This window comes from Aythya marila, assembly GCF_965140915.1.
Source record: "Aythya marila genome assembly, chromosome: 2".
Taxonomy (NCBI): domain Eukaryota; kingdom Metazoa; phylum Chordata; class Aves; order Anseriformes; family Anatidae; genus Aythya; species Aythya marila.
In genome coordinates, this window is record NC_139043.1 from 45,099,236 (window position 1) to 45,126,883 (window position 27,648).

The following is a 27,648-nucleotide window of genomic DNA, read 5'->3' on the forward strand; positions in this document are numbered from 1 at the left end:
TTCAAAACCTACCAGAATAGATTTGATCTTGCTAGTATATAGCAGGGGATTGCTTCAGCAGTCATCTACTTAATACCAAAACTCCTACACCTATTTCTATGATAGGATTCATACACTTTAACTCTTTCTTTAAAAAATACTTCTATAAATTAAGCTTTTGGAGGACTGTGTGAATAAAGGAGTCATTCCACTGCATTGCAGTGTTAAAGATTTGTAAGTTATTTACCACCCTAATCTGTGCAAACCTCTCAATTTTCCAATGCCAAGATTGAAACACTAGTTACTTTTGTGCAGTCAGTGCAGAAAGTCTACCTCTAGCAGTACTCCATGGTGACTCCATTACTTCAAACAAAAAATAAAGACTGATATGCAGTAGCATGGGGTCACAGATTAACTGAACTACACAATGGGGTGCATAATGTAGAATGGGACCTGAGCTAAGTATTCCAGTCATATTAAGCTCCCATGGTTTTTAAGACAGAAAGAGAAGTAGTGGTCTTACTTGGGAATCAACCCTTCTTCAGTTAAGAAAATACAGTCATGCACTCCATTAGTGTAATTTAAAGCTTTAGGATGGGAGCTGACACAAGTACTTTCCCTTTGCTGATAACTTTTCAATACAGCCCATGTGCTCTCAGTTACATTGCCCACTTGTGGAGTTACCACCCTAACCACATCTAACCTCTCATCTTGTTTGTATTGGTTGTAGAGTTTGAGCTCAGTGTCATTTTTCCTTCCTTCCTTGAACAGTAATTTCTAATTGTATAATAGCTAATTAAGGGGAAAACATGAAAGAGAATAAGAAACTGTTTCTAAATATAAATTAGAAAATACGTTGTATAGAAGAGGCTTCATCTTGAAAAGTTAGTGAACAGCGAAAGTTTCACATTGGCTTTGATTTAGCTGAGATGCTAATGGGTGCTTTTTACTTCAGTTTATCACCTTGCTCTTTGTGTTTTATTTTAGTGACAATAATAATAGCAAATTAGCCTTCCTCATTATGACAAAGTCTAGCCATACGGTACATTATCTCCATATTTTCAATTTCCAGGTCGCTTCTGAGATTGTCAAGCAACATAATCAGCTGACATAAATTATCATAATTCTGGTGATATTGCATAAATTATCATAGCTCTAGTGAATTATAGCTCCAGTGTTTCATCAGTGGCTGTAGGTGGTCTGTGTTATCACCCCAAAACTGCTCCACTAGGTTCCTAATGCCTGCCTTGTCATCCTTGGCATGATCTGTTGCTGTTAGAAAGGGGTTCACTTATTCAGAATTTGAAATGTCCAAGTATTCTTCCGTGCTGCCTCTTATGTGTGGGTGTGCCTCTTTTCTGTGCATCTGTCAAACTTCCTTACCTGTTCTGCAGGGCTTTTAAAACCATAGGCTGCTCAGTATTTTAAAAATACAGGATTTGGGTGGATTTTTCAGCAAAGTCAGGAGTTTGACTTTCAGTCAAGGAATGCCATGTCACCATGTTGTCAAATGGGAGCTTCTAGAAACTCAGGCTTGTCTCATAGACTTGAATGAAATTTGCTCTCCTTCCTGCAGCACAATCTTTGCTAAATGGTTAGATCTTAAATTTCATCAGTATACACAAATAACATTTCAAGTGAAAGATATAGCAAAACTCTTAATTATTTGTCTGGTAACAGAAAGCTTATAATGGAAAACTGCTCAAATCTTTTCTTAATTAAAATTTTAATTATTCATTGCTACTAGATATGTAGGTAGATGTGATTAAATGAAACATAAGTATTAATTTACAGAGGCAAATATCATAACTAAGAATTTTTGGGATAGTTACAAAGTACATACTTTCCATTTTCAATCTGGTATTGTTTTAGATATTTCAGGACTAACCAATGATGAAATGCTGGTTTTATTTCAAAGACTGCACACCACTCTCAACAAGAAACATATTATTTAAGCTCCATGCATAGCTGTCCTACATATTTGTGTTCTGCAAGGAATCTGACTTAAATAATTGTTTGTATATAATATTATTCCCAAGCCTACTATTTTAGGGGAATAAAACATACAAAGTTCTGAGCAACGTATTCCCTTAACTGTAGTTAGCGTTGATGTTCATTGTTGTAAATAATGTCACTTTTGCTTGTGGGATCATACCTCTGGTACACAATGATTTGTGTACCAGATTTAAGATTTTGCACACACTAATGCTATTCATTATTTCATTTATCCTTAGGACAGTGATGTTGAGGCAATGGTCAAGTATTTGGAGAGTGTCCTGAATAACAGCTCATTGGGTAAGATGGCATCTCTTCTCTAAATGTAATAGCAGCACTTATTAATAGTCCTTATTCATCACAATCCAATTACTTCCATTTTGCAAAAGAACAACTCAAAAAAAGTGATCTTCTTAAAAATTGCTTCCTTAATCTACTGCACAGAAGTGTAAGTATGCCAAATACACTGTCATACACAATTAATTGCTTTTGTTGAAAATAATAGAATCATAAAACATGATGACCAGAGTTGTGGAATATCCTTTAAAAATTTGCATTACGTTTGCCTGCAGTGGGTTTGTAGAAGTAGAAAAGAGGGCAAAATTTATCTCTACACTTTAATGTTCTATGTTAATGTAAAAGAATAATACTCTGGTATTAGCCAAAACCAAACAGTGTCATTAAAAAAAAAAACAAAAACTCATAGTATTGAAGACACTCTTGGCTGCTTTTTTTTTTTTTTTTTCAGTACAAAGAACATGAAGATGCCTTTGAAAATTATTATATTAAAGAATTAAATTATGCTTTAATTATTAGAAAAACATCTGACTACTCTGTACTGAAACTTAAAGCCTTCCTCCAAGCTGAGCTAGTAATTAGGCTTGTGTGATCTGTTCCAAACAAATAAATCTGATGATAGTAAGAGAGGAGTCTGTGAGGGTCCCTTTTATCTTTGTATGCTCGGTATCACTGAGGAGCTTTAAACATTTACTGTTTTAAGTTCTTCCAATGTCTAGCTACAAAGCTGAACAGAGTACAAACTATCTTTAAAATAAATTTAATATATCTCCCATCTTATTAATGTGCATCTTAATTAGATGCACATCTTAAATCCTATAAAACAGGATTTCTTTTTGAGCCAGGATGTAAAATCTAGAAGTATCATATTTATCAACTAGCAATTCCTGTATCATAAAGAAAAGAGGTGTTGTTTTTGTTGTTTGTTTGTTTTCTGAAGTGAGAAAAACTTACTCATTTTTCATTTAAAAAGTCTATCTGTGATATGAAAAGATATTTCTGTTGTATAGTTCAAAGGAACTCTGCAAAATACATGGAGAACATTTTTGTAAGCTTTTGTTCTTTGTGGGATATCTTTCGTATCACAACTTTCTGTATGAAAGATTTCTATGGTTCATACTTGTGACAAGGAAGTGAGCATTTCACCAAAGGGAGAACATCTCCTGAAGTTTAAACTTCTTGAACTAATTCATAGACATATTTCTGAAAATATTTAAAAACATACAGGTAAAAAAATATTACAAATATCTTGACCTTTTGGAAACCAAAAAAATAGGTAATTGAATGTGAGATTCTGCACATACTATCTGCTCCTTTCCCTATTATTTTTGTTTCTGGATTGTTTGAATATTTTCCAACATCCTACATGAAATTCATAAGGCTAATTGTCAGCTTTGCATTAGCTTAGTTTTCACATAACATATATATATAGTCACCACATGTCACATAACATATCTATTGGTCATGAATTTAGGTAAATGTAATCTCAAAGTCTTGTTATAGTCAAAAAGAAAATGCATCTACATGTAAAGCCAATAACTTTGTATTAGTCTTATTGAAATCTTAACAGTCTAATCAAAGAATTATTGTTAGTTCAGAATTAATAATTACATAAAAGAAAGATAAAGGAAATAAGTGAATGACTACTACTGTAAGAAAAGGTCTTAATTTTAAATACATGCATTTCCTCCTAACTCCCACTTTGCTTGGTGCTCTGCTCACCTTCCTGATGATCCTAGCACTGGTAGCTTCAGCCTGACATGTCGGGGGATGTGATGAGCCCTCAGCATCTGCAGTCCTTCACCAGGAATGGTGATCATGGTTACTTCTTCCTCCACTTGGTATCATTTTTGTGTGTTTGCCAACATGCATTTACACCTCGCTTTTCCTTCACTGGCCTGTAAATTCATGTCACATCAAAAACGTTATGTGCATTTTACATAGTTTAGTTGTTATCTCTGTTAACCCTAAACCTAATTCTGTGCATTTCATCGTCAGCATTTCTTTAGGAATTGGTGAGTTGTTTATAGCCATGGCGTCCCCAGTGCCAGCTCATGCCTCACCTCTTATAGTCCCATACCTATAGCCTCATCCCATGTTTCAACTTTTGAAGGTTTATTCTGGTGTATCGGGCGTCTATTTCTCTACATTTCTTCTTTAATTATGTTAGTTAAAAAGATGTTATTCTACATGAATAAATGCTCATTATTAATCTAAAACCTCTGTTTGTACAATACAAAAATAAGTGGAAATAAAGCAAAATAACCACAAGGTTATTAGAAGAACTGAAGTTACAGTTTAAGCAATTAAATCAGATCTCCCACCAGGCCAAGGGCCAAGACAAGGTCAGACAAAGTCTGACATACCTTAGTGCTGAGGTCTTGCAAACCCAGGCCCAAGCCTGTGGCCTGGTACTAGCAGTAGCAATACCACCTTGCTGGGCTACAGACCCCCGTTATTGTAACAGCTACTCCTGAAAACAGTAGAAATTTCATTGCAGTAAGCTGGATGTAGAAGTTTGGCCTGGACAGAATTTCTCATAGCATTTTTCATTGTTAAAGGAATTGTGAAAAAAATTATGTGCCATTTATAGCAGATCTTAGACAACATCTGCGTAGAGAAAAAAATAGATTTTTTTTTTTTTTTTTATGTCTGCAAGGGCTGTGATAAAGAGAATACAATAAATATGCATTGTTTTTCCACAGGTGAAGTTTCTTCTGTATAAAACCTCAGTACTGAATGGTAAAAGCCTGGGATTTTTTAAAGTAACTGAGTTTTCTCCCCAGGAGTTCCCACTGAATCACTGTGAATACCAGCACTTCAGTGCAGTACAAGGTTCATTTGGGGTTAGCTACACAGCTCTGTGGGGGGTAGATTTGAAATATCACAGTACACACCGGTAAAGTTTGAAAAACTGGGGAGATCCCAGAACAGAGCTTCAAAATGAAAGAAAGTTTGAAAAACTGTCTTTAAAATGTATTAAGTCTGCTTAGTTTAAAAGAGGAGAAAGTTAGAGGCAATTTGGTCACTTTGTATTATTATAAATATTTTAAACTCAGGAAAATACATCTGTTTCTAAGGAGTTTTTCGATCTTGTAGGAAAAGGCATTGGAGGATCTTAATGTAGAAGTGAAAGCTGAAAAAAACAAATCCAAACTAGAAATGTATGATTCAGTGGATTTAATAGTTTCTTAACATATAATGACTTACCAAGAGATGTCTATCACCACTTACTGGGTTTTTAGTAGAAATGTAGGTAGGAATTCGTTTGGGACATAATGTATAGAAGTCTCATTGGCTAATCATAATCATCCTTTTTAACTGTATCTGTGAATAAATGTGAGACACAGTATTTCTTTCCCTACAGAACCTTTCGTCTTTTTTCCCTTAGACAGAGTGGAAAGGATGCAATGAGGGCCTTGAAAATGGCGCTCTGTGACCCAAGAGAACAATTTTGCCCTATGTTGTTTTATGTTGTATTAGGCTAAAGACTGGGAGAGTATTCATCTTTTAAGCACGTTTAGAAAGTGCCAGTACTTGGTTTTAAAACATCAATGTTATTGTTGTTTTATTTGATTTTGTTTAAAGAATTAAGAATGATAAATTGCATAAAAATGCAAATAGTTACTTGGCCACTTTTTGAAGAAGCATAGTTACATGTTCTGTGTTGATGTATGGGTAGACAAACTGCTGAAAGCTGGGTGCAAAATATATTATTAATCAAGTAAATGCTTCTACGAAAATGCCTGTGATATAGAAGTTGGTGTGGGTTATGAATCATTCTAGAAAAAGTTTTGACGTTTTTCATAGCAACAATGTGAAAAGCTCTTAGTGGTTTTCACCGAGAACTCATTTTTTATGACTAACCACAGCTTTGCAGCATCCTACAATCTGTAGTCCTTTCAGCTACTTCACAGTACCCAGAAGATCATATTTAATGGACAGAAAGATAGATATTAGTTTGTATTTAGAGAGGAAGGTTTGTTTGGCCAACTGCCAATGTGGAGAGTAGACAAAGTACGAATTATTTAGCCTGGAATCCCGGGGGGTGGGGGGGGGAGAAAAAAAAAAAAAAAAAAAAAAAGAAAAAAAAGACAGAAAAACAAGAAGGATGTCTTTAATAATGAAATGTCAGAGGAGAGGGAGATAAAGTATTGTAGCAATAAATAGACTGAACCCACTAAGCAGAAAGAGTATGCTGAGCTCTTACCACAATGATATATCCTGTAATAATAGTAATATCAGAATTTAGGTGGGGTCTGTTATTAAATATACTCTGTCTTGAATGAATGCAAAAAGTACATTTTGCTTAGACCATTGGTGCTCAGGGCAAAACTTTTTTTAATGCTTTTGAAGTCTGACAATGATATCAAAGCCCAAATCCTCACATCTGGACCCTAATTCTCTACCAACTCAATGAGGAGTGAGCCATCTGGTAAGTCATGAACATCGCTTTGCAGTACTTGAAGCTTCCTTGGGGCCACTCTGTGGATATCTGAATTCTTCAGTACTGCTAAAGTAGTTGAATGCTTAAAGACCACATGTTAAAATGTATGGATACACATGTGTGGTATTAGAGTAAATAGAGTGGTGTCTGAAGTTATTGGCTGGTCATAAGAACTGAGCTTGTCATTTTTTATCTTATCTATACCTCAGTTGTAATACCAGACAACTATTAGACATTAAGTAGTCAGAGAAGTTAAGAAAATATTTTAAAAAGTCAAACATTTTTTTCCATAGCTAGACAATGGAGTCAGGAATCCATTTCTTCTGTAGTCTCTCTCCATGCCAGCTTCCTATGTTCACTTGTAAAGCTCTAAATCCAGCAGATGCTCACTGTGAGGGATTCAGTTGGGTCCTTCAGGATGGAAAGTTTACTCTCAGTGTTCAAATTTCTATGGTCGGGATCTATAACCATGTAAGACATAGGAGCTTAACTCCTGGGAAGGTTATGGTTATGCATGCACGAGAAGCCTTCAGTACTCTATGGGGGTGTCTGCATTGCTTATAGAGGAAAAGTAGCTGCAAACTCCTTCTGGCTGTACATGATCAATGTTAATGAAATTCAAGCTAAAACCCAGTGGAGTCCAAGCTAAAAACCCCCTGCCAGGAGGGAAGAGTGTGTTCATGCTGACCAGGCATTGCGTTAACTTGTTTGTGTGACTTTTGGCTTATTCATACCCTATGCAGAGCCCCGCTGTGTCTGCTCAGAGCTTGGAAGTGTAATCCTAATATCAAATAATCTGCAAGGAAAAAAAAAAAAAAAAAAAAAAAAAAAAAAAGCTGCTTTGCTTGGTTTAGGAAGTGAAAGCTGAAAGCAGGATCTTTATTTTTCCAAATACAAATAAATGAAAGGAATATGTTAAAGGGAAGGGAAGAACCAAGTCAAAAAAAAAAAAAGACTGACACAGGAGAAAAATGAGCACAAGCTGGCCAGTAAATAAATTTTGGTTTGAAGTTGGAGGAGGGGTTTTAGCCAGTAGGTCACAGTGAGGCTCTGAAATTGTCTTCCAATGGAGGCAGTAGGGGCAATAAATAAATAAATCACTAACTTGAACCTGAAGGTTGGTCAGGTTAGGCAGGGGCTTGTGTGATGTAATGGTGACATAAAATTGCAGGATATTTGATCTGACTGGATATTTGATCTAACTGGCTGGATAGCCGGGCCCATGGTGAATGGAGCCAAGTCCAGTTGGAGGCCAGTCACTAGTGGCGTCCCCCAGGGCTCGGTGCTGGGGCCAGTCCTCTTTAATATCTTCATCGATGATCTGGACGAGGGCATTGAGTGCACCCTCAGTAAGTTTGCAGATGACACCAAGCTAGGTGCGTGTGTCGATCTGCTTGAGGGTAGGAAGGCTCTGCAGGAGGATCTGGATAGGCTGCACCGATGGGCTGAGGTCAACTGCATGAAGTTCAACAAGGCCAAGTGCCGGGTCCTGCACCTGGGGCGCAATAACCCCAAGCAGAGCTACAGGCTAGGAGAGGAATGGTTGGAGAGCTGCCAGGCAGAGAAGGACCTGGGAGTGATGGTGGATAGTCGGCTGAATATGAGCCAGCAGTGTGCTCAGGTGGCCAAGAAGGCCAACGGCATCCTGGCTTGTATCAGGAACAGTGTGACCAGCAGGGCTAGGGAGGTGATCGTCCCCCTGTACTCAGCTCTGGTGAGGCCGCACCTCGAGTACTGTGTTCAGTTTTGGGCCCCTCGCTACAAGAAGGACATCGAGGTGCTTGAGCGGGTTCAGAGAAGGGCGACGAAGCTGGTGAGGGGCCTGGAGAACAAGTCCTACGAGGAGTGGCTGAGGGAGCTGGGCTTGTTCAGCCTGGAGAAGAGGAGGCTCAGGGGCGACCTTATCGCTCTCTATGGGTACCTCAAGGGAGGCTGTAGCGAGGTGGGGGTTGGTCTGTTCTCCCACGTGCCTGGTGACAGGACGAGGGGGAATGGGCTTAAGTTGAGCCAGGGGAGTTTTAGGTTAGATGTTAGGAAGAACTTCTTTACTGAAAGGGTTGTGAGGCATTGGAACAGGCTGCCCAGGGAAGTGGTGGAGTCACCATCCCTGGAAGTCTTCAAAAGACGTTTAGATGTAGAGCTTAGGGATATGGTTTAGTGGGGACTGCTAGCGTTAGGTCAGAGGTTGGACTCGGTGATCTTGAGGTCTCTTCCAACCTAGAAATTCTGTGATTCTGTGTGATTCTGTGACAACCTTGACAGTCCTGTGTGACTGAGCAGATCTAGGTTCCTGTAGATGAAAACCATGGTCTTCTATGACTATTAGGTCATTAAATGTTGCAACAACCCACAAGGCAAGTGAAGTGAACAGAAAGTAGGGGGAGAGAGGGGCATATGTATATTTCTCATATTCCTCATATGTATATATGTATGTCTGTATATATATATAAAGGATTTAAGGACTACCTTCATCTGAAAGGAAAAGTGATGTCGTAAGTCAATTTACTGTCTGATTGGTAAAATACTGTCATTTTACATTGTAAGCAAGCCAAAGCAGAGACTTGCCTGTTAGGAAGATGGTTCTTTCTCTTACAAATAAGGGAAAGAACAATGGAGAAAAATAAATATTGTCCTAGTCAACTTCATTTTGTTGAATATTTATCAGTGCCAGCACTTCCTTGGGTAACTGTCTCTTCCGTTGTAATGTAATTCTCTGTTTGCTACACAGCAGGAAAATTCACATTACAATTTTGTTGCCTTTGAGCTATAAATCTACACGTCCCTAAGAAAGGAGTTGTTTTTAATAGGCATTTAATAATCTAATTCATATTTAATTAATGTGGCACCTTGTGAGGAACAGGAATAGTGTTCCTCCTCCCAACTGCCCTTGACTCTGCAGTAGTGCTCAGGGGATGAAGGTGAATAAGGTTGTGTGTCTGCATTGATTTGTAGGCTCGGGAACTGTCACCAGAGTGGCTCCAGGGACTCCCCAGGGATTCAGAGCTCTCAACAGCACTATGGCTGAGACCAAACTGAAACGCATGAGGGAGTAAGTAACATATTTTTGTGTTACCAATGTCTAGGGAAAGAGGGGGGATTTGAAAAACAGCAGAACACACTAAATAAAAACATGTGTTGCCCCCCCCCCAAAAAAAAAAAAAAAAAAAAAACACAACAAAACAAATGTTCCTGCAACAACATGAAGTGGATGCTAAACTATTCTTTCCAAATCAGATGCATACTTGCCTCAACAGAGGATGAAGGTTGACTGTCACTTCTGATTATTTTCTTATAATCTGCACGAGTACGGTCATCCTTTCCGGTATGTCTTCACTGCTGTCTAGATCATTCTCAACTTCTCTTTCTTTATTAGCTCAACTCATGCCCATAAATCATAAATCAGTTGCTGATCTCCATGTTCCCATCATGTTTGCTCCTCCACCCACACTTCATTCTTGCATGGAAAGGCTAAGGTTTGTTTTTCATGATGATATGCTGTTTAAAACCAAATGTGATTGCTGCTGCCTTTGATTGTCAAATGAGACAAGGGAAGTTACATGTGCAGCTATCTTTGAAACTCTGTCTGATTGCTTTCATCATCATTAAAGCCCAAACTTTATTAATAAAGATTTCAGTGTCTCGGTAAAACAAAGATCCGTGCTTCCTTTCTATAATGTACTGGTTAATCTATCTTGAGCATCTTCCAGTAAATTGTCAGTAATTTCTGGCCTTCCAAGATTTACTGCACTCTAATTTAGATACTTATCTGATAATCATAATGCTATGCATTATGTCTGAACTCAGGTTTTCTTTGCAGTGTTGCAACATTCAACTGATTTCAGATTGCAAGCTGTTTTAAAAAAAGGGCACTTCTCTGTGGTGTGGGTGGGCAGTGTCAGGTACGTGGTGCGTGTTGTCAGAATACAAGTGAGTCCAAACAGTTAATGCTGGTGGTTATTTGAGTCAGTCCACTAAAGAAAATTAATGCAACTGTAACAGCATGGATGCCAATCACTGTGTAAAATACATCACAGTGCAAAATGCACCATGTATTGAAGAGAAATACCAATCAGATTTACTCCAGATTGAAGGTTTTCAGTTTTATGGTATTTCAAGAAGCAGCTGTTCTTAGTGTTTCACTTCGTGACTTAGTCTTTACTGTGAAACCAGTCAGCAGGCTTCACAGTCTGCCAGCCTGATTCTTTTCCATTCTCTTTTCATGGGAAGTACTTTTAAAATCCAAAAACCCACATCATGTTGCACCAGCTAGTTGCAAGGCGAGTTTGTTTAGTCAAACACCTGTCTTCCAACCTTCACCTTGTGTTTTCAGAGTTACAGGACAAACCATTTGAACTTCATGGTCATCATCTTTAGGGATCAGGTATGATTAAATTACTTTTATCAAAGTCTATTTTTCAGTGCTGTTTCTCAGTTTTCAAAGTTTGTTGGTTCTGAGAGGATCAGCATGTAGCAGCAGTTAAATAATGAAAAAATTGGGAGTTCTGTTGTATGATCCTTTGGAAATGACATGCCTCAGCATAATTTATAAAACAGTCATATGCTAATGAAAAGGCTGATTAACTTCAGTAATTCACATTTAATGCATTAGACCTCACAGTTTTGGAACACTTTCCTAGTCATTTAATTCCTGAACAGTCAGCTGGGTGTGTGGGCCACAATGCCCACCCAGCTGGCATCTTGAGAACATCTGGCAGACTGCATCTGTGAGCCATACCTGTGCACCATTTTAAAATTAAATTTATTAAGAGAAAAACTTGGGGGGTGGAGGAAGGGAGGAAGAGAGGGGCAAGGGGAGAAGGAAGAATGTTTTGGTTTTGCTTTTTTTTTTTTTTTTTTTTTAAATAAGACTGCAGATCTCTTCTTGTGAACTATAATAGCTAGTTTAAATAACTCTATCAAAATATCTACTCAGGTTATTTTTCTTTCTTCTAGATGTAGTATGGCTGTGTGATACCTGAATATCTAGATATCTAAATATCTAAAGGTGAGCTAGCATGCTTGAAAGTTAGTGTTAAGGAACAAGTGAGTGAGCACAGGCACGTTACCCAGTACACCCATACACAAGGAGATCTTTACAAATTCTCACATGTGACCATACTGCATGTATAGCACAGTGGAGGATTTTTTAGCGGTAAGAAGGGAGTACATCTGAGTGCAGGATGATGCATGTAGCCTCAGCTGCTCTGTTCATTCCTCAGCAAACTTCACATGATGTGTTGTACTTCATCTGCACAGCAGAGCCACTTAGGCAAGGCTTAAATAATTTAGATTTGTGCTATTCAGTTTCACTCAGGAAACCATAGACTTATTTTGGGGTCTTGAGTTGACATCTTCTAGTGAAAGAGAGAATATGTTTTTTCTTTGTTGTTGTTTCATAGGAAATGAGTAGCTGGAGTTCTTGCAAGGAAATGGAGAAGAGCAGTGGAAACAATGTGGAAGTGCAGAAACAGAAATATAAAAGTTTGGGATTGGCACCAACAACAATAGATGGTGATGAGGGAAACTCTTCTTTATGTCATGAATTGCTCAGAAAGTAATCATTATACCTAAATATTACAAATAACATTAACAAAAAAAAAAACTCTTTCATTAGCTCTGATAAAATGGTAGATTCGTATAAAATGAACATAAGGTTTAACAGCAAATGGGCCTTTAACTATTTTTGACACGTGAATGATGTGGGCTTGCAAACAGCTGCAGAAGGACATTCTCCTGACAAGGTGTGATGTGCTCATTGCTTGAGTCATCGCAGTGTGTTGCACTGAATGTGTTCTTTGACAGTGCAGAGAATTGCTGGATTTCAGAGTGCCAATTTAGGTAGCTTCAAGTGTATTCTTGTGCAGGGCTTCATACATATATTCATGTGAGAAGGTATCAGGAAGTTGTGCTAAAAGCCTTTACAGGAGTATAGAAGGAAGCCACTAATGTTCTTGAATAAGGTAGGTAGGTGTCCTTCATCTCCTATTTTAAATAAAACAAGTTGCTCAGGGCTTAATCTATAGGCAGCCTAATAGTGTTTATGATACAGTCACCAGCTTCCTTCACTTAAGTCCCTGAATGTTTCCTCTAACATCTTTTTTCCAATCCCTATTTCACACCCTGTTCCAACATTTTGAATTGCTGTCCTCTCTGTAAAAGTTATGGTAAAATCACCTACTCTGGTTGACAATAATTTCTAGCTTGTTATAATTGGTATCAGTATTCATTATAAAGTTTATAGCAGCAGAAATTTAACTTTATCTTTCAAGTGTAGTTCATGCTCTCAGCAAAAATTTCTACCTCGGTGCTAACAATTTCAGTATTAGGATCTTCTACAGTGTTGATGAGAAATCTCAGTTTTTTGAACTAGTTCCTGCAAAGGTTATCCGAGCTTTTTCTTATTATGCTCCTTCACAGCTTTGCCTGCTAATGGTGGGAAGTCAGCCAAGTAGATAAATCAGAGTTCTGTGACTCATATCCCTCATATTGGGTTTTTAGGCTTAGGAATCTTGTTAGATGCAGGAAACAGGAGGAGTATTTTCTGTCCCGGCCACCATCTCATTTTCACGGTGGTTCCTATTCCTGACAGTATTGCATGCTGCAGTCTAATAAGCTATACTCTCACATGCTATGTAGAGCCATATTGTCTTCACCACAGAGATAAATGAGGAAAAATTAGTGGCAGTTCCAGTGATGCTCCTCTACAGAGAATTTCCAACAATGCAACTCAGAAGAGAGCCACGCTGTTCTTCAGAAACAACTCCTGTAGCCAAGCATTTGTTTCCATCATATAAAATTGTTATACCACCTATTCCTTTTTTCATTTTCTATTTTTTTTTTCATTGAGGTTCATAAAGCTTGGAAAAGCCTTCTTTGCAAGATATCAGGAGCTTTGTTAGTACTAATTGCCTGAAAGATTGGCTTTGTCCCTAGGGAAAACCTAGAGGAGTTGTAGCAAATGCTGCTTGCATTCTGCCAGTGTCTGAAAAGCTTGGTGGACAAAACCAAGTGCTTTCTTCAGTTATAAACTAACAGCACTGATAGCTGTTGTAGCTTATAAGAGGCTAAAGAGGTCAAAATCCACATAAAAAGAGACAGACCCAGCACGTTTAGATGTGGAACTGAAAATACTTTTCTGCTTCTTTTCATCTTGCTGTGTCTTACTTCTTTCCAAGTATGTGACCATCTCAGATGGCTCTTCACAGCTCCGTGGAAAGTCTTACGATGCATGCTTGAGATCTGACTGCAGGGTTTCATGACCTAAAATGGAAAAGAGATGGTGAGAAATTAGACAGGCGTGTGCTGAAATTTGTGGAAAAGAAAAAGCCTTATTCAAGTTTTGGTACAGTGATTATATTCACAGTTTCACCTCCCTTTATTAAGTAGCATTTGTTTCCCAAGTGTCCAGTGAGTAGAGGCTTCCCTTTGAAGCCTTCTCATCACTGTAGTAAAAATTCATTTCTTGAGCTTTATAAAATGAGAATTTGTGTTTTACAGAGTAAGTCTGTTTGTTTTTTTTTCATAATTGAATATCTATAGAATAAAATTTATGTCTTGTCCTCTCTGTCCTGAAAATATGAAAAGAAATAAAAATGTAGAAAATGCAGGAAAAAAAATGTTAGTACAGCATACTTTGTGCTCCTTTGTGGAGGTATCCATGAATACATACAATGAGTCATTTTAATAGCAGTGAACTTTAATATGCAATTTAGAATTCAATAAAATGCATGCCAGTAAAAGGAAAAGTCTTTTATGCCCCAATTTTTAAGTAAATTAAAATCCTTTAGCACAGCAGTAAGCACCTCTTAGTCAGTCCCTGAAGTCTTATACACAGCTGCATACCATGATCAGGCAAAAGGCTTCATCATCACCCGCTGAGTGTAAGTAAAGTTGTCTTTCAGAAGTCATAGAGGAAAGGCATTTAGTGATATTTTTATTCTATTCCTGTGAATGCTTATAACACTATTGGCTTAGGCTCATGAGCTGTATGCATATATCCTTCTTTTGCTTGTGACATTGTCATCAAATGTATCATTCATCTTAAAAATTCAGAAAGAAAGGTCATCCTGAAGTGATTGAATAGGCAGTGGATATTCTGTAAGATAAGTAGTCCTAAAATGCCTAAAGCATAGAAGACTTTGTATATGTTTATTTCCACATATTTTTGAAGTATTGCTGTAAAGAAACTATTAGATTTAGTGTTTTATTAAATGTTGGGTGGCCCTTCATCAGGACCAACTCTTAGCCTACTGAAACTGTTTTAGTTATTGACATCACTGAAGATACCTTTAGGTGAAGCAAAATGCAGTAAATATAGAAAAGTTAATTGGGGTTTTAGACCAAAATTAAAAAATCACAGAGACCTTGATTGCTATTGACTGTCATGTTGAAGGAATCATAATGTAAATATGCATGAGGACTAAGATGTTTTCCTGCAGGCAAGAGACAAATTTGGTATTGTCATTGGCTGAGCTATGACTGATTTTTGCAGCCAGGTAGAGGATATTATTCTGGAGGATATTGATCCATGTTTTTGAGCATGAGATTTCCTCTTATACACACTTCAGCTATTCTGTTCAACACTCCATTTTCTGGTAGTAATTTCTGTGTGGTGATCCCAAGACAGCTTACAGCATAATAGTAGCTTTTTGCTTTCTGTGGGCTAAGACAACATATTAGTATCATATTCATCGTCCTTGCCACAGATTTTCTCACACTTCATTTTCAAAGACCAGTCTCCATCTCTTAAGCATTTAGGGCGTGGTAGGGTCCTAATCTCTAGGACTCCTCTGGGATACTCTCCTGATTCTTATTCAGTCTGCATGCACATAGCATTTTGTCCTCACATCTAGACCAGTGTGATGCCTGGTATACAGTTGCATCAAATCACATCTTCAAGATTAGAGTGGTAGGTCTGGAGATAAGTGAAATTTTGTAAATCTTGGAAAACCCATCATGTTCATTTAGACCTTGCCTAGCGCCCATACAGGAAATAAAAAAAAATATTTGATTAGATCCAATTTTCTCTAGAAATAGTTCATTACTAGTGGCTTCTCCTTTTCTGCCTAATACACGCAGAATCACACAGAGAGCAATGGCAAAATAATTAGCAAGCCTCAGATATCACACCTGCAGGTTGAATGTGTGTTTCTGTGCTGTAATGGGACAGAAATTCTGCACTGTAATGAGACAGAAGTTCTGTACTGTTAATTTGGAAGTGATATTGTCTTTAAAACAGTCAAGAGCACTCATCCCACATGCAGAATATTATAATTGTTTGCCTTCAATTTTAGTGGCTGTTCAGGTTTAGGACCTCTTATTATTCTCAAGAACGTTTCATCCTAGCGGTATCTGTTGGAAGGAAAAGATGGAAAGTTGTGCTAGTTCTCCAGTGCATCTGAGCTAAGTGAAAATTGCAAGTGATCCATAATTTGTTAGATGGGGATGTACTGATTATATAGATTGTAATGTGCAGCCCTGCCAGCTATGAGCAATGTAGGAACTGAACAGATGCTACTGACAAGTATTTGGCAAGAACAGTGTGTTTTTACCATTATTTTTGTTTGCTTTTGGAGATATTGTGTATGTATCTCTCCAGCCTGATGATTTTGGAAAGCGGGATTACATTTTGAAGTTGCAGATCACTAATGTAAATGGTCTTGGAATTTTTACCCAGTCTGTAGAATAGGACGTGTGTTGGCTTCTCTGAAGTTGTCTCCAGTACAAAACCTTCAGCCATGTAGCATAAATTAAATCAATACTAGGTTATTTAGAATCATAGAATCACAGAATATCCCAATTTTGAAGGGATTCACCAGGATCATCAAGTCCAACCCCTGGGGCCATACAGGACCACCCAAAAATCAGACCATATATCTGAAAGTGTTGTCCAAATGCTTCTTGAACTCCAGCAGACTCGGTACCATGACCACTTCCCTGGGAAGCCTGTTCCAGGGCCCGATCACCTTTTGGGTTAAGAGCCTTTTCCTAACATCCAGCCTGTCACCAGAGAGAAGAGCTCAGTGCCTTCTCCTCCACTCCACTCATGAGCTGCAGGCCACCATGAGGCCACCACTCAGTCTTGTCTTCTCTGGGCTGAACAAACTAAGTGACTTTAGCCACTCCTCACACATCTTCCCCTCTAGACCCTTCACCGTTTTGTAGCCCTATTTGCTATATGTCATAAAACTGGCCACAAATGTTATGTTTAGTTGCTCTTGTTGTCCTAGTAAAGGTGCCAAAGATTGAAGTCCCAGTTTAGCAAAGTAATTCAGCATATAAATAATATTAAACACAGGTAGTCCTTTGTCTTCAGAAAGACAACAGATGCTTAAAGTTATGCAAATATTCAACTGCCTGGCTTAATCAGGCATTGAACAGAGTAGCCACAAAGGAGGATATTCACAGTTCCCAGTTTTAAAAACCTTTCCGGGGAGCCTGCAAACTTCTCTGGGCTCTCTGTGTGGAAAGACACAGGATAGTTCAAGACATATGTTGTAAGCTCCTATTCTGAATTTCCTTGGAAGATAAATTTCATTTCTGTCATGCTGGTGCCTATGGTGGTAGCCAACTAAGGTAAGTGTATAAAGTTAGGGCGGGTGACCATTCACTGTGCTTTTGCTGGTACTTTCACTTCTTGAAAGCCATAGATTATTCTTTCATAGATTATTCTTATTCCTTCCCATCCTGCAACTGGGGATGGGAAGAACATGCCAGCTGCCAATGCCATCTCTTTAGCTGTTCTTAGCAGCTTTGCATTTGCTGTGATTCACTTTGAATACATAAAGAGAATGAACTTGGTAGTGGATCTATTAGCTGATATACAAAAGGGTACAATTAAACTGTAATGTATTGTATTGGGATGCTCATCCTGGTGCTCTGTTTGCCCAATATTAAGCCTCAGGCCCAACCCTTGAAATTAAGTATAAGATTTTGTGAATTTACTTGGATACAGACTTTTTTTTTTACTTGGAACCAGACTTTTTCAGCTTCTTTACTGAGCTGCATTTCATAGATCCATAAACCTTTCTGTTATCCTAAATTTCTAAGGATTTTTTTTTTTTTTTAAGTGGAGAGTAATGTCATAATTGCTTTAGCAGTAGAGAGTTTTCATCCAGTCTGAAAATTGTATTCAAGTTATAAAACACATAATTATAAGTATAGACTCATTCATTTTAAAATGTCAAGTATCCCCAAACACTCAAAACATTACAATTATACTAATACATCTTTTTGTTTTGCACAAAAAGCATGATTTCCCTAGTTCCTCATGCTGTGCATTTTTAATACATGGATTGAGCTGTTCTGTTTTCTAGTGCCTTGATTTCGTCAATAGTTTCCAAATGTGAGAATGAGCTCACGTGACATTAATTATGTAGTCTGTTTTCAATATAGAAACACTTGCAGAATCTTGGCAGTGTTTGCTAGATGCAGCACAGTGACCTTGGAAGGTTCACAGAGGAAGTAATACAGGTAGTGAATACAGGTAGTGAATACACAAAGGGCTTTCAGCAAACTTTTGCTAGGACTGCTGATGTTTACTGTTTCCTGTATTGTTTTTGTCCTCATCTGCTTGCAACTGCAGTAGTGTAATTATTTGGAAGAAAAATCAGTCCATTTCCTTCTTTCCTTAACCATTTTTTTCCTCAGTCATCATACAGTAATTTCTTTCTTACACATCTGTGAGTCGTTAAGGTATAAATCTCATATTCCCATGTTGAAGGAGGTGAGCAATGCAGAACTGGTATAACAAAAAATAGCTCACAGGGTAAAATAGCAGAGAGCGGGGCAATGTGCAAACAATCCCGTGTGAAAGAGAGGTTAGCAGACCCAAAACACCACATTTCTCATGGCTCCAAAGGAAGCAACCGCCACTTCTGAGGGTAAAGCAGCCACAGGGGTGGCTTTTTCACAGATCCGTCTTCTTCAGTAAAGCTCCCTGCTGAGTGGCTTGTTTTCCTGAGCTGTGGGCCTTCAGGGTGTAGAGATACCAAACCATTTGCAGTGTAATCATTAACCAGACACAGACAAAAGTTGTGACACAAATAGAGGATACTGAGGCAACACCTAACCTAGCTCTTAGTTGTAAGGTAACACTTGTATCTACATTAACTTTTTTTTTCTGCAGAAGTATGATTTTGATCCTGAAGAGAAGAGGTAGTTACTCTGGTTCGGTAATGTTTCAGAGCAAGTTTGGGTTTTGTCTCTGTGAGTCTTCTAGGTGAAACAACTTATTTAGATACTACATTATGCTTCCTGTGTTTCTGTAAGTGTTAATAGAAATCTTCATTAGTCTTTTACAAGACATATTTCCAGGCAGTTAGATGCAGTAATATTTGATTTTCCAAGAGATTTGAGATAGAGAAATAACCAGGGTGCTGTTTTGAAAAGTGTTTAGGTGCCATATATTTATTATTTGTGAGGGGAAAAAAAGGGACTAAACCTCTATCTGCCTCTTTAAATATCTCAATAGCTTTACAGAGCTTGTCTTGTCCTGATAGAGATCTAGAGGAAGTTGAATACATAAACCTTCCTAGGCCTTTCTGAAAATTGTAGGTCTATTGTCCATTATTGTAAATTCTTCTTTTTTCTCTCTAGTATGAAGTACTCATTGACTTGTGTGGTTCTGCCAGAGACTCTGGATGTTGTGATGCTGGTGAAAAACAGGATATCGTTTAAGATAATTTTGTATATTTACCCACTGAGAACAGGATTGGCACGGAAAATGGGAAATGCTGAAACAGTTTGAATAGGCTCACAGAGTACTTCTTTATTTATCATGAAATTTACTTTTTTTCTGCTTCTTGTTTCACTGAAAAATCAAAGCCTTTTTTCAGAGAAATGTAAGACACCATGTGTTGTTGTATGTTGTTTTGTTGCTGTTGTTGTTGTTTTTTCCTGTGGGAAATTGGTTAGGCACACAGCTCCAGAGGGAGAGAAATACTCTGCTGAAATTCCTCCTATCTCCCACTGAGTCATGAAGTCTATTTTAGATCAGTGAGGATTTGGCTTATAATTTCCACCAGTTTGTCCCAGAATAAAGGTTTTATCCCTAAGTGATTGGCCTATGATAGTATTCCACTTTTTCAGTCATTCACATTCAATGAAGATTTAAATGCTCAGTGTAAATTAATTAATGGGGTAAGTTTCTTGTGGGTTTTGGCTTAGGTATTGTGCATGAAGTACAAAGCAAAAAGCAATTTCCCCTTCTCATAAACTTTATTCTGATTTCAGTAGTTAGTATTCAACTAACAGCTCTAAATTCTAATTCACAGTTCTTCCAAGAGCTGGTGTCAACTTCAATTACTATTTTACAAATTCATTTATCTCAGAAAATGAAATGCATGGAGAATATTATTGTTGATATTTCTTCAGCTGTGTCTACAGCTTTAAATAATAAGATTCTTCTTATCTCATGGGAAAACATGTCCTAAATATGCTTTAGATTTTGCAAGTCTTTGAAGTAGGACATCAGAGAGTTTTGTTTGCAATCAAATTAAGATGCTTTAATTCAGGAATTATGAAGTAATTAAGGATGAATTATGAAAATTATCGTTGTGTCTTCAAGTGAAGAAATTTTCATTCAGCAGTAATACGATGAAAGTCAAAGTCCATTGAGGCTTGAAGGTGGAAGGTAGGGGCTAATCTTAATAATTCAGATTTTATTTTACTACCTTTTTATATAATAATTCTGACCTTTTTTATTGTTATTATTCTAATACGCACTTTTCTTAGACTTTGCTATATATGTCACATTCCCAAGACCAAACATCTGTCAGCTAGAACTAGAAAGTGCCCTACCTTTAGAAGTAAATTCCTACAAAATAAATCATGGAGCTTATAGTGCACCTCTCTTTGCAGGTCTCCAGGGGTCTTTTCAGAGCAACCAACAAGCTTTGCTGCAAATGAAGTTTTGAGCCCAGGGCAGCTTCTTTCAAGTTCCAGAAAGGTTGTAGTGATTCAGTCAGTAATGTCAATATCCTGAATGAAAGGAAGGTAACTTGAGAGAACAAGGACCTTTTGTGTTGTAATTGAGTTAAACCTATTTACTGAACCATGAGATGCTGTAGCAGGTACTCTTAAGATTTTCTAGTACAGTTAGAAAACAGTATTTTGTATGAGATCAAAGATATGTAATTTCCTGATTGTTTTTCAGAAAGTTATTTCAGGAGATAAATATAACAATCATTTTCACCAAGGTTCATGTTGCTAATGTTTAGCTGCAAAGTGGCAAGATTGCATTGTTGTAAATAGAAATATAAGGTTGATAAATGAATGTTTAGAAAGCATGTTCAGGGACAAATCAGAATTGGATGTATTGATGGGAATCCTAAATAACACTGCTGGACTCCATGAGAGTACGTTTGACTTAGGGAGAGTTTAGTGAAGTCTGCTGAAATTATTATTTCAAAGATCTCTGCACAGGCTTTTATGCCCCATGATCCCTAATCACAATAGATTTGCCTCCTACTTTACAATATGCTTGTCAGTATAGGATGCAAACAACATGTGTGAAAGGATAAATAAATGCCCACTTGGACAGATGCTCCTTGTCCAGAAAGCTTATTTTTTTTAAGGTTGATATTGAAGTAGCTGTGAGGATTTATAAACAAATAATTTTACTGTGATTGACTTAGGAGCTGCATGTTAGATGTCTGCTATGGCAGAGATGATGTGTTATCGCTGATGTCTGGTCCAGGGGGACTTCCATGGTATCACTGTGGTGTGCTCAGTTGTGTCTCGTGCAGAATGTGGTGGCTCAGCAACTGCCAAGCCTCCATGCTCCCAGGAATAACCCACACCACCACTCCCTGAAGCACCGGTGAAAATGCTCTGTGAAGAGTGCTCCTTCCCTCTGGGGATGGAGGAGGGAGAGCAGAATGGTTTTAAATGATAGTTGCTATCATGCTGAATGACATTCTCAAGTGAGAAGCTGAAAACCCCCTTAGCTGCTGATTTGTGTCATAGTTATCCTTTAAGGCAGGCAATGACAAGCTGTTGAGAGATATTAACCCAGCTGCTAACGCGCATGGAAGAGTGCAAACTCAAGCATTAATCTTGTTTTGTGGCTTTTGTTGGTGCTGCATAAAGGTAGGTGTATTGTAATTGATCTCTAGACCAGAAAAGAAACATTAATACATAGCTAGTAGCAGTAGAGTCAAAATAAAGGCCCGCGGGATAATAGAAAATTCTTTGTTCACCCAGGGAAAGATTTACAACTTCATCAGCCAGTTGAGAACACAACATTATTATATTGTCAAATTTTAGTAATTTTGCACTGATGTGTAGGAAATCACCAGATATCCTGATAAATTCGTTTGAGCCCAGATCTACTAAATGACTTGGCACATTTTTAGGCACAGTTAGACACCCTGAGTATAAAATTGCAGTTCTGAAGGCTCCTATTTAGCTCCCCTCTAACACTGGCAGTGAGTCAAAGCACTAAGTACCTATGATTTAGCTGATATTGATACTGCTTCTCACATGCTCCGAAGCACCTTATCCTTGATAGAACCAACTGCTAATCTCATGCCAAAACCATATCATTAGCCACAAATCAGATATCTGTCTGCCTCTGTGGCCTTTGAGGCTTGTTCTAGTTAATTTTCTCTAGATTTTGTGCTGAACAGAAGCTGACAGCATGAGGCTTTTTATTCCAAAGCACAGCTTCCAAGGATGACAGTGTGGAGTCTGGCAATATCTGCTATCCAGCCAATAGGCAGGTGGTCAGAGCGTGCCTCCAGGCTATGGAAGTCCCCAGCCTTGTTCCACCTCTGCCTGGAGCATTGGGGCTGCCTTCTGCAGCCAGGAGGAGTGGGGGAAGTTGGGCTCACTGTTGAATTTCTTGCCATTTGCAGCGAGAAGGTAGGCACACAGGGCACTCACACATGGTAACCTGGATTTCAGTCCCAAAGATTGAAAGACTCCAAGGAGTGCTGGCAGTGTTTTATCCAGGGACTGTTTCACGCAGATAACAACATTTGCACACACCTCCAGTGTTGGTTGTCCTTGGTCCTCAATCTATCTACACTTATCCTTCCTCATTCTTTTCTGGCACAATACATCTACTTTTATACAATTCAAAATGAGGGTGAAGGAGAGTCCTTCTTTCCCCAGTGCCCCTGGTGATTAGCTCTGGGAGTTGTAGTTTTAAATCTCTTTTTACCCCTAGGTTTTTAGGACTCTGGCTGAAAGCTCTAACCTGGGATAAAGAACAAGTGAGTACCTATGTGGTCATGTTGAACTGCTGCAAGTCCTGTAGGGGAAGAGGTGCTTCCAAACTTTACTAAAGCCAGACAGACATCAGATTTGAGATTTCCCTTTCCTCAGTTGTGGTGGGCTGATATTTTGCATGGATGCCTTTCTGCGGTGTCTGCATTGTACAGGGAGCTTAGGGTTCAGCCACAGAGCTGTGAATGCTATTGCATGAAGGAGGTGCCTAAAAGTTAGGAACTGCAGGGCTCAAATGCCAGCAAAGAATCCCTTGGTATATGTATGTCTTTGTAACTCAGTGAAGCAACACAGAAGTTGCTCATGAGCTCGTTTGCACAAGGAGGATCTGAGATACCTCATTTAAGCACATTACTGTTTATCATCCTGGACTAGCTCCTTGGATGGTAGAAGCTGACATAACTGCTTTGATTTCAGCATAGTGAAAAGCAATTTAGGACAGCGTAGGGTGGGATTCTGGCCAACAAAACTTGTCTGAGTAATGCAACCTCAGATGTCGAGTATCCCCTTAGCTTGTGTATCTGCACTGAGAAAGGGATCATGGCTCATTTCTGGGAGAAAATAGTGAGTTTGTAGGTGTGTGAGCTATAACGAGAGTAAATACCAGATAATCAGAAAACGTGGGAATGTAAGTGGGATCTCTGTACTGGTTCTCACAGTGCATTCCAAAGTGAGGCTGTTAGTTATTTCAGAGCTGTAAATACAGGTGTTCCACACCTCCTGTGAAATAGGAACTATGAACAGAAGGATAGTGAAAAATCCATAATTATGCCTCTGTAGGTCTTATCATGAATGGGAAAATAACCACTAGCACAGAATCGGAGCGGTAATGGGCAATCCTTGCTTTCTAGGAAGTCACTTACCCCTTCATCCCCCATTGGTATACTAAAAGATTCAGTCAGTAATGTCTCTTTAAAATTTACTGTCTTAGCTGCTGCTTTTCTGTCCCCATCACAGAAAATGTATTATGTGGTAGCAGACTCACATTAATGCAGCTTTCAAGCCCAAATAGAGTCTGATGTGTTCTTTTGTAATAGGAGGTTATAATTTTTGTTACCTACCCCTTAATTTTCAACCTATGAATACTTTTTCCCTAATTTTATTGTACCAGCAATTATACAGATTAGCTGATTTGCATGTTCTGCCAAGCTAAACTGAAAAGATTCCCATCTTCAGGTCACATTTATTAAGCAAACACATACCTCGGGAGTATTTCTTTGGTTAACTTTTCATTTTTAAATAGAAAGGACTGACAAAAAATATATTTGTTTAGGAGGGATGGAGGGGGGTCAGTAAAGGCACTAATGAAGCAGTAGTTGTTTCAAGGTAGCTTCTCAGGTATTGATTTTTAACCATTGAAGAGAAATATAATATTTATGTTCAGGTTTGGTGAAGAAGTGTACATTATTTGACAAACAAATCCCTATTTAGACTTCTGTACTAAGCTAATCCTTAGGTTGCCAGATTCTGGCAATTGATCACTTTCAGCAGTTTGTGTTTTCCCCTAGAAGGCAGTATTTGAAGAAAAAAATAATAATAATAAAATCTGTTTCTAGTTATGGGAAGCAGGACTGAGTCACCTTTGGACTTGCAGAGAACCCAGCCTGGCCCCATGGCTTCTCACACTGGGTCTCAGCTGCCTCTGCTGCCAGTTCCCGACCTGTCAGGAGTCAGCAGGACGTATATGTAGTGTATGGACAAAAGGTGAACCACGGCTGCGTATGACCAAGCTGCAAAACAGTGACAGTGGGTGGGATGTGAGGAGAAGTGCTTCCTCCTTGTGCGATCAGAGCAGTCGTCAAGGCTCTCTTTCAGGCAAGAAAATGTATTGGGTATATTGTCCATTTTTATCAGCTGCAGGCCCTACTGTTCTTAATGTTAGGATTTTTCAGGAACCTTGCTAATCCCTTATAAATACTAGGTAGCTTGCTGCTGTGATGATAAATGTGACAGTTCCCATCCTGGGACAACTCTGGGGTCCATCCTCCCAGTTCACCATAGTCTAAATTTATAGAAAACAGCATGTAACAGAAAGTCAGTGAAAAGGGAACAAAAGCACAGATACTCAGGCTGAAATGTTATAAAACTATACAGCGAATTTCCTAGTACTTCCTTTTTGTCTAAAAGAATTTCCACGAAGCAAAGTGCTAAGGCATCAAATGCTTTCACATGCTAGACACACAGTATGTTTAATCCTTGAAAAATACACTACAGCATTAGAATCACAGATATCGTCAGTTGTTTGGTTTTTTATTTTTTTGTAGGTAAGAGTCATTTTTCAGAGAAACATTGTTAGCTACGCTAAGAAGCTTTATTGAAGAGGTCTCCGTGCCACAATAGATTTCCTGAAAAAGAAATGATTGCACCACCCAAATGCTCTTGAAACTCTAGCAAAATGCTGGTGGGAGGAAAGGCTGCCTACCAGGAGTTTGCCTAACCAAAACAAGATGTTTTTCAATACAAATTGCTGATGTCTACGTAAGGAGATCCCAGTTAGCCCAACTCACTTCCTGACTAAGTGAAGGGCATCATTACCTCTGGAACATGCAAGTTCGACACTAAAAGAAAAACAAATCTCAGCAGCCCTAACACAAAAAATCAGTAAAAGAAAAAATCAGGGATGAGGCTGCACAGCCAGCCATGCCGTTTGTGTGTCAGCATTACACTGCATTGCGGTGCCATTGCATCCAGTAATTGGCTCACACCCTTGAATTTCTTGGATAAATCACACTCAAGGAGCTGTTTTTGAAATCCCTTCACCCCAAAATTCTCTCATCCGCTATATTCTATAAATTCTTCCAGATAAGCACTATCAGGTCTGCATAGCACTGCACAGCACGTTTGCCAGGAAACCCTCTTGCTTGATGTCATTCAGGATCCCAGTCCTGCCGTGGACATTGTATAGATTGGCACCATTGAGATCCAGCAGGAAACTGGAGGAAAACTGGCTTGGTGTGCTTGTGACAAAGCCGGTTTGTTTAAACAGGGAAGTGAACGCAGTTGCTGTGGCAGACATATGTGAAGAGACTTTCTGATATGCTGAAGGAAAATTACTCCAATATTTTCATCAAAATATTATGAACCCAGCACTGATTGGAATGTTTTACATTAGTCAGGGCTTCTGACATACGAATTTAAAGATGTTTGCCTTTAGAAAAACAAGTTCTGTTCATTGTCTTGCAGTTCTCAGTTGAATCTTTATAAATCAACATTAAGTTCCTGTGAGTGTACTCTTTGTCACTGAATTACAGACCTGTCTACTGATAAAAGGATAGTGCTGTAGGAAAAGACAGAAATGTCAGTAAGCTCATGCTGATCTGGTACAACAGGTTCCTTGTTATTAGATAGAAGCTAAAATAAAGCAATGAATTCTGAAATGTGTTTGTTCTCATGAAAGTCTGCTGGTTTATGGCTGTATAAGGTTGCTTCTCTTGTTTTTGATGAAATACAGAGGCAATAATATATGGACGTGTACTGGACTTGCTGTGGTTAAAGCAGTATGTCAGATTTGGTGTGAGAATGGTTTTGTTTTTTAGCAGCGATGATGTCTGCATGTCCCAGGACTTACTATGTCCAGGTTTTTACTCCTGGGCTATTTGTATAACACAGCCATAGAGAAATTGCACAGGAAATTTATATTTCTTGTACTGTCACACAAATAAGGTGTATTCTTTAATGATTTTAATCAAAAGTAGCCACAACATAGAAAAAAAAAAAAGTTCTAGCAATTGCTTGTATTAATATGTAATGTGAGATAACTTTGACTTGACCTTTTTGTAATATGTATTCTTAGATCTGCCATCCAGAAGCTGGGAGCAGAGGTGTTTGAGAAAGTGTACACCTATCTGAAGCAAGCAAGACAGCAGAAGGCCAGTGAGGAGGAAATCAGGAGATACCTGGAGAAAATGGTTTCCAGAGCAAGTGATTGCTTTGAGGTGGATCAGCTTCTCTACTTTGAGGAACAGCTACAGGATTCAGAAGCACATCTTCAGCTGTAAAATGTTTGACAGTAACAGTGTGGGAAGCAGAAAGGAGGACTGAAAGTGGTGAGCTGCCTTCTTCAGGCCAGCAAGCAAATCCTAGAGGTATTTGGAGGAAACTACTGAGGTAACTCAGTACACAAACAGGTGGGCAAACTCATGGAGAGTCCAGTCTGTACAGTGAGAAGTGGGTAAATATGGTATCATTTGCAGGGGCAGGAATTAAAACAGTTTGTGGCAGTGGAGTGGGGGATTCACAGTTATCAACATCCCCTTTTCACCACTAAGAGCATTAAGAAAGCTATTCTCCTGGGCACTGGGCAGGCTTAATCCTGCACTCAGTCACTGGTGAAGCTGTCTGGGATGGAAATGGTGCAGGATTAGACTCCAGCTGCTGTTGATTCCTGTGCTAACTGGTCGTCATGGCATTTAAGCACGTCTTTTTTGTGCTTTGTCAGACTTACCCTTGAACACACGTATCTATGCATTGGGCTACTCAGCCAGAAATTGTCTTGTTATCATTCATTGTTCAAAAGACTGCATTTAATCCATGTGCCTTCCAATGAAACTGTACAGATACAAGCATACATGTATAATTGTTTACATATATGCATAGAGACAGAAAGATATTTGGCCACATCATCATATATTTTTATGTGTATAGAGATAGAGACATGAGGTCTGAGCTGTAGATGATTGTGGTAGGTAAGAATCCTTATT

The 27,648-nt window shown here is 38.5% G+C and overlaps 1 protein-coding gene across 1 annotated transcript in view; it reads left to right on the forward strand.

Moving 5' to 3' along the window:
* NEK11 (NIMA related kinase 11) overlaps positions 1 to 27,306 on the forward strand; it is a 102,919-nt gene extending 75,613 nt beyond the window's left edge. Inside the window, exons 14-16 of the mRNA XM_082754524.1 lie at positions 2,214 to 2,274; positions 9,671 to 9,767; positions 26,742 to 27,306. Of these exons, the coding sequence (XP_082610650.1) occupies positions 2,214 to 2,274; positions 9,671 to 9,767; positions 26,742 to 26,946 (363 nt within the window). The 3' untranslated portion in view covers positions 26,947 to 27,306. The remainder of the gene's footprint in view (positions 1 to 2,213; positions 2,275 to 9,670; positions 9,768 to 26,741) is intronic.
* Positions 27,307 to 27,648: the final 342 nt, after the last annotated feature.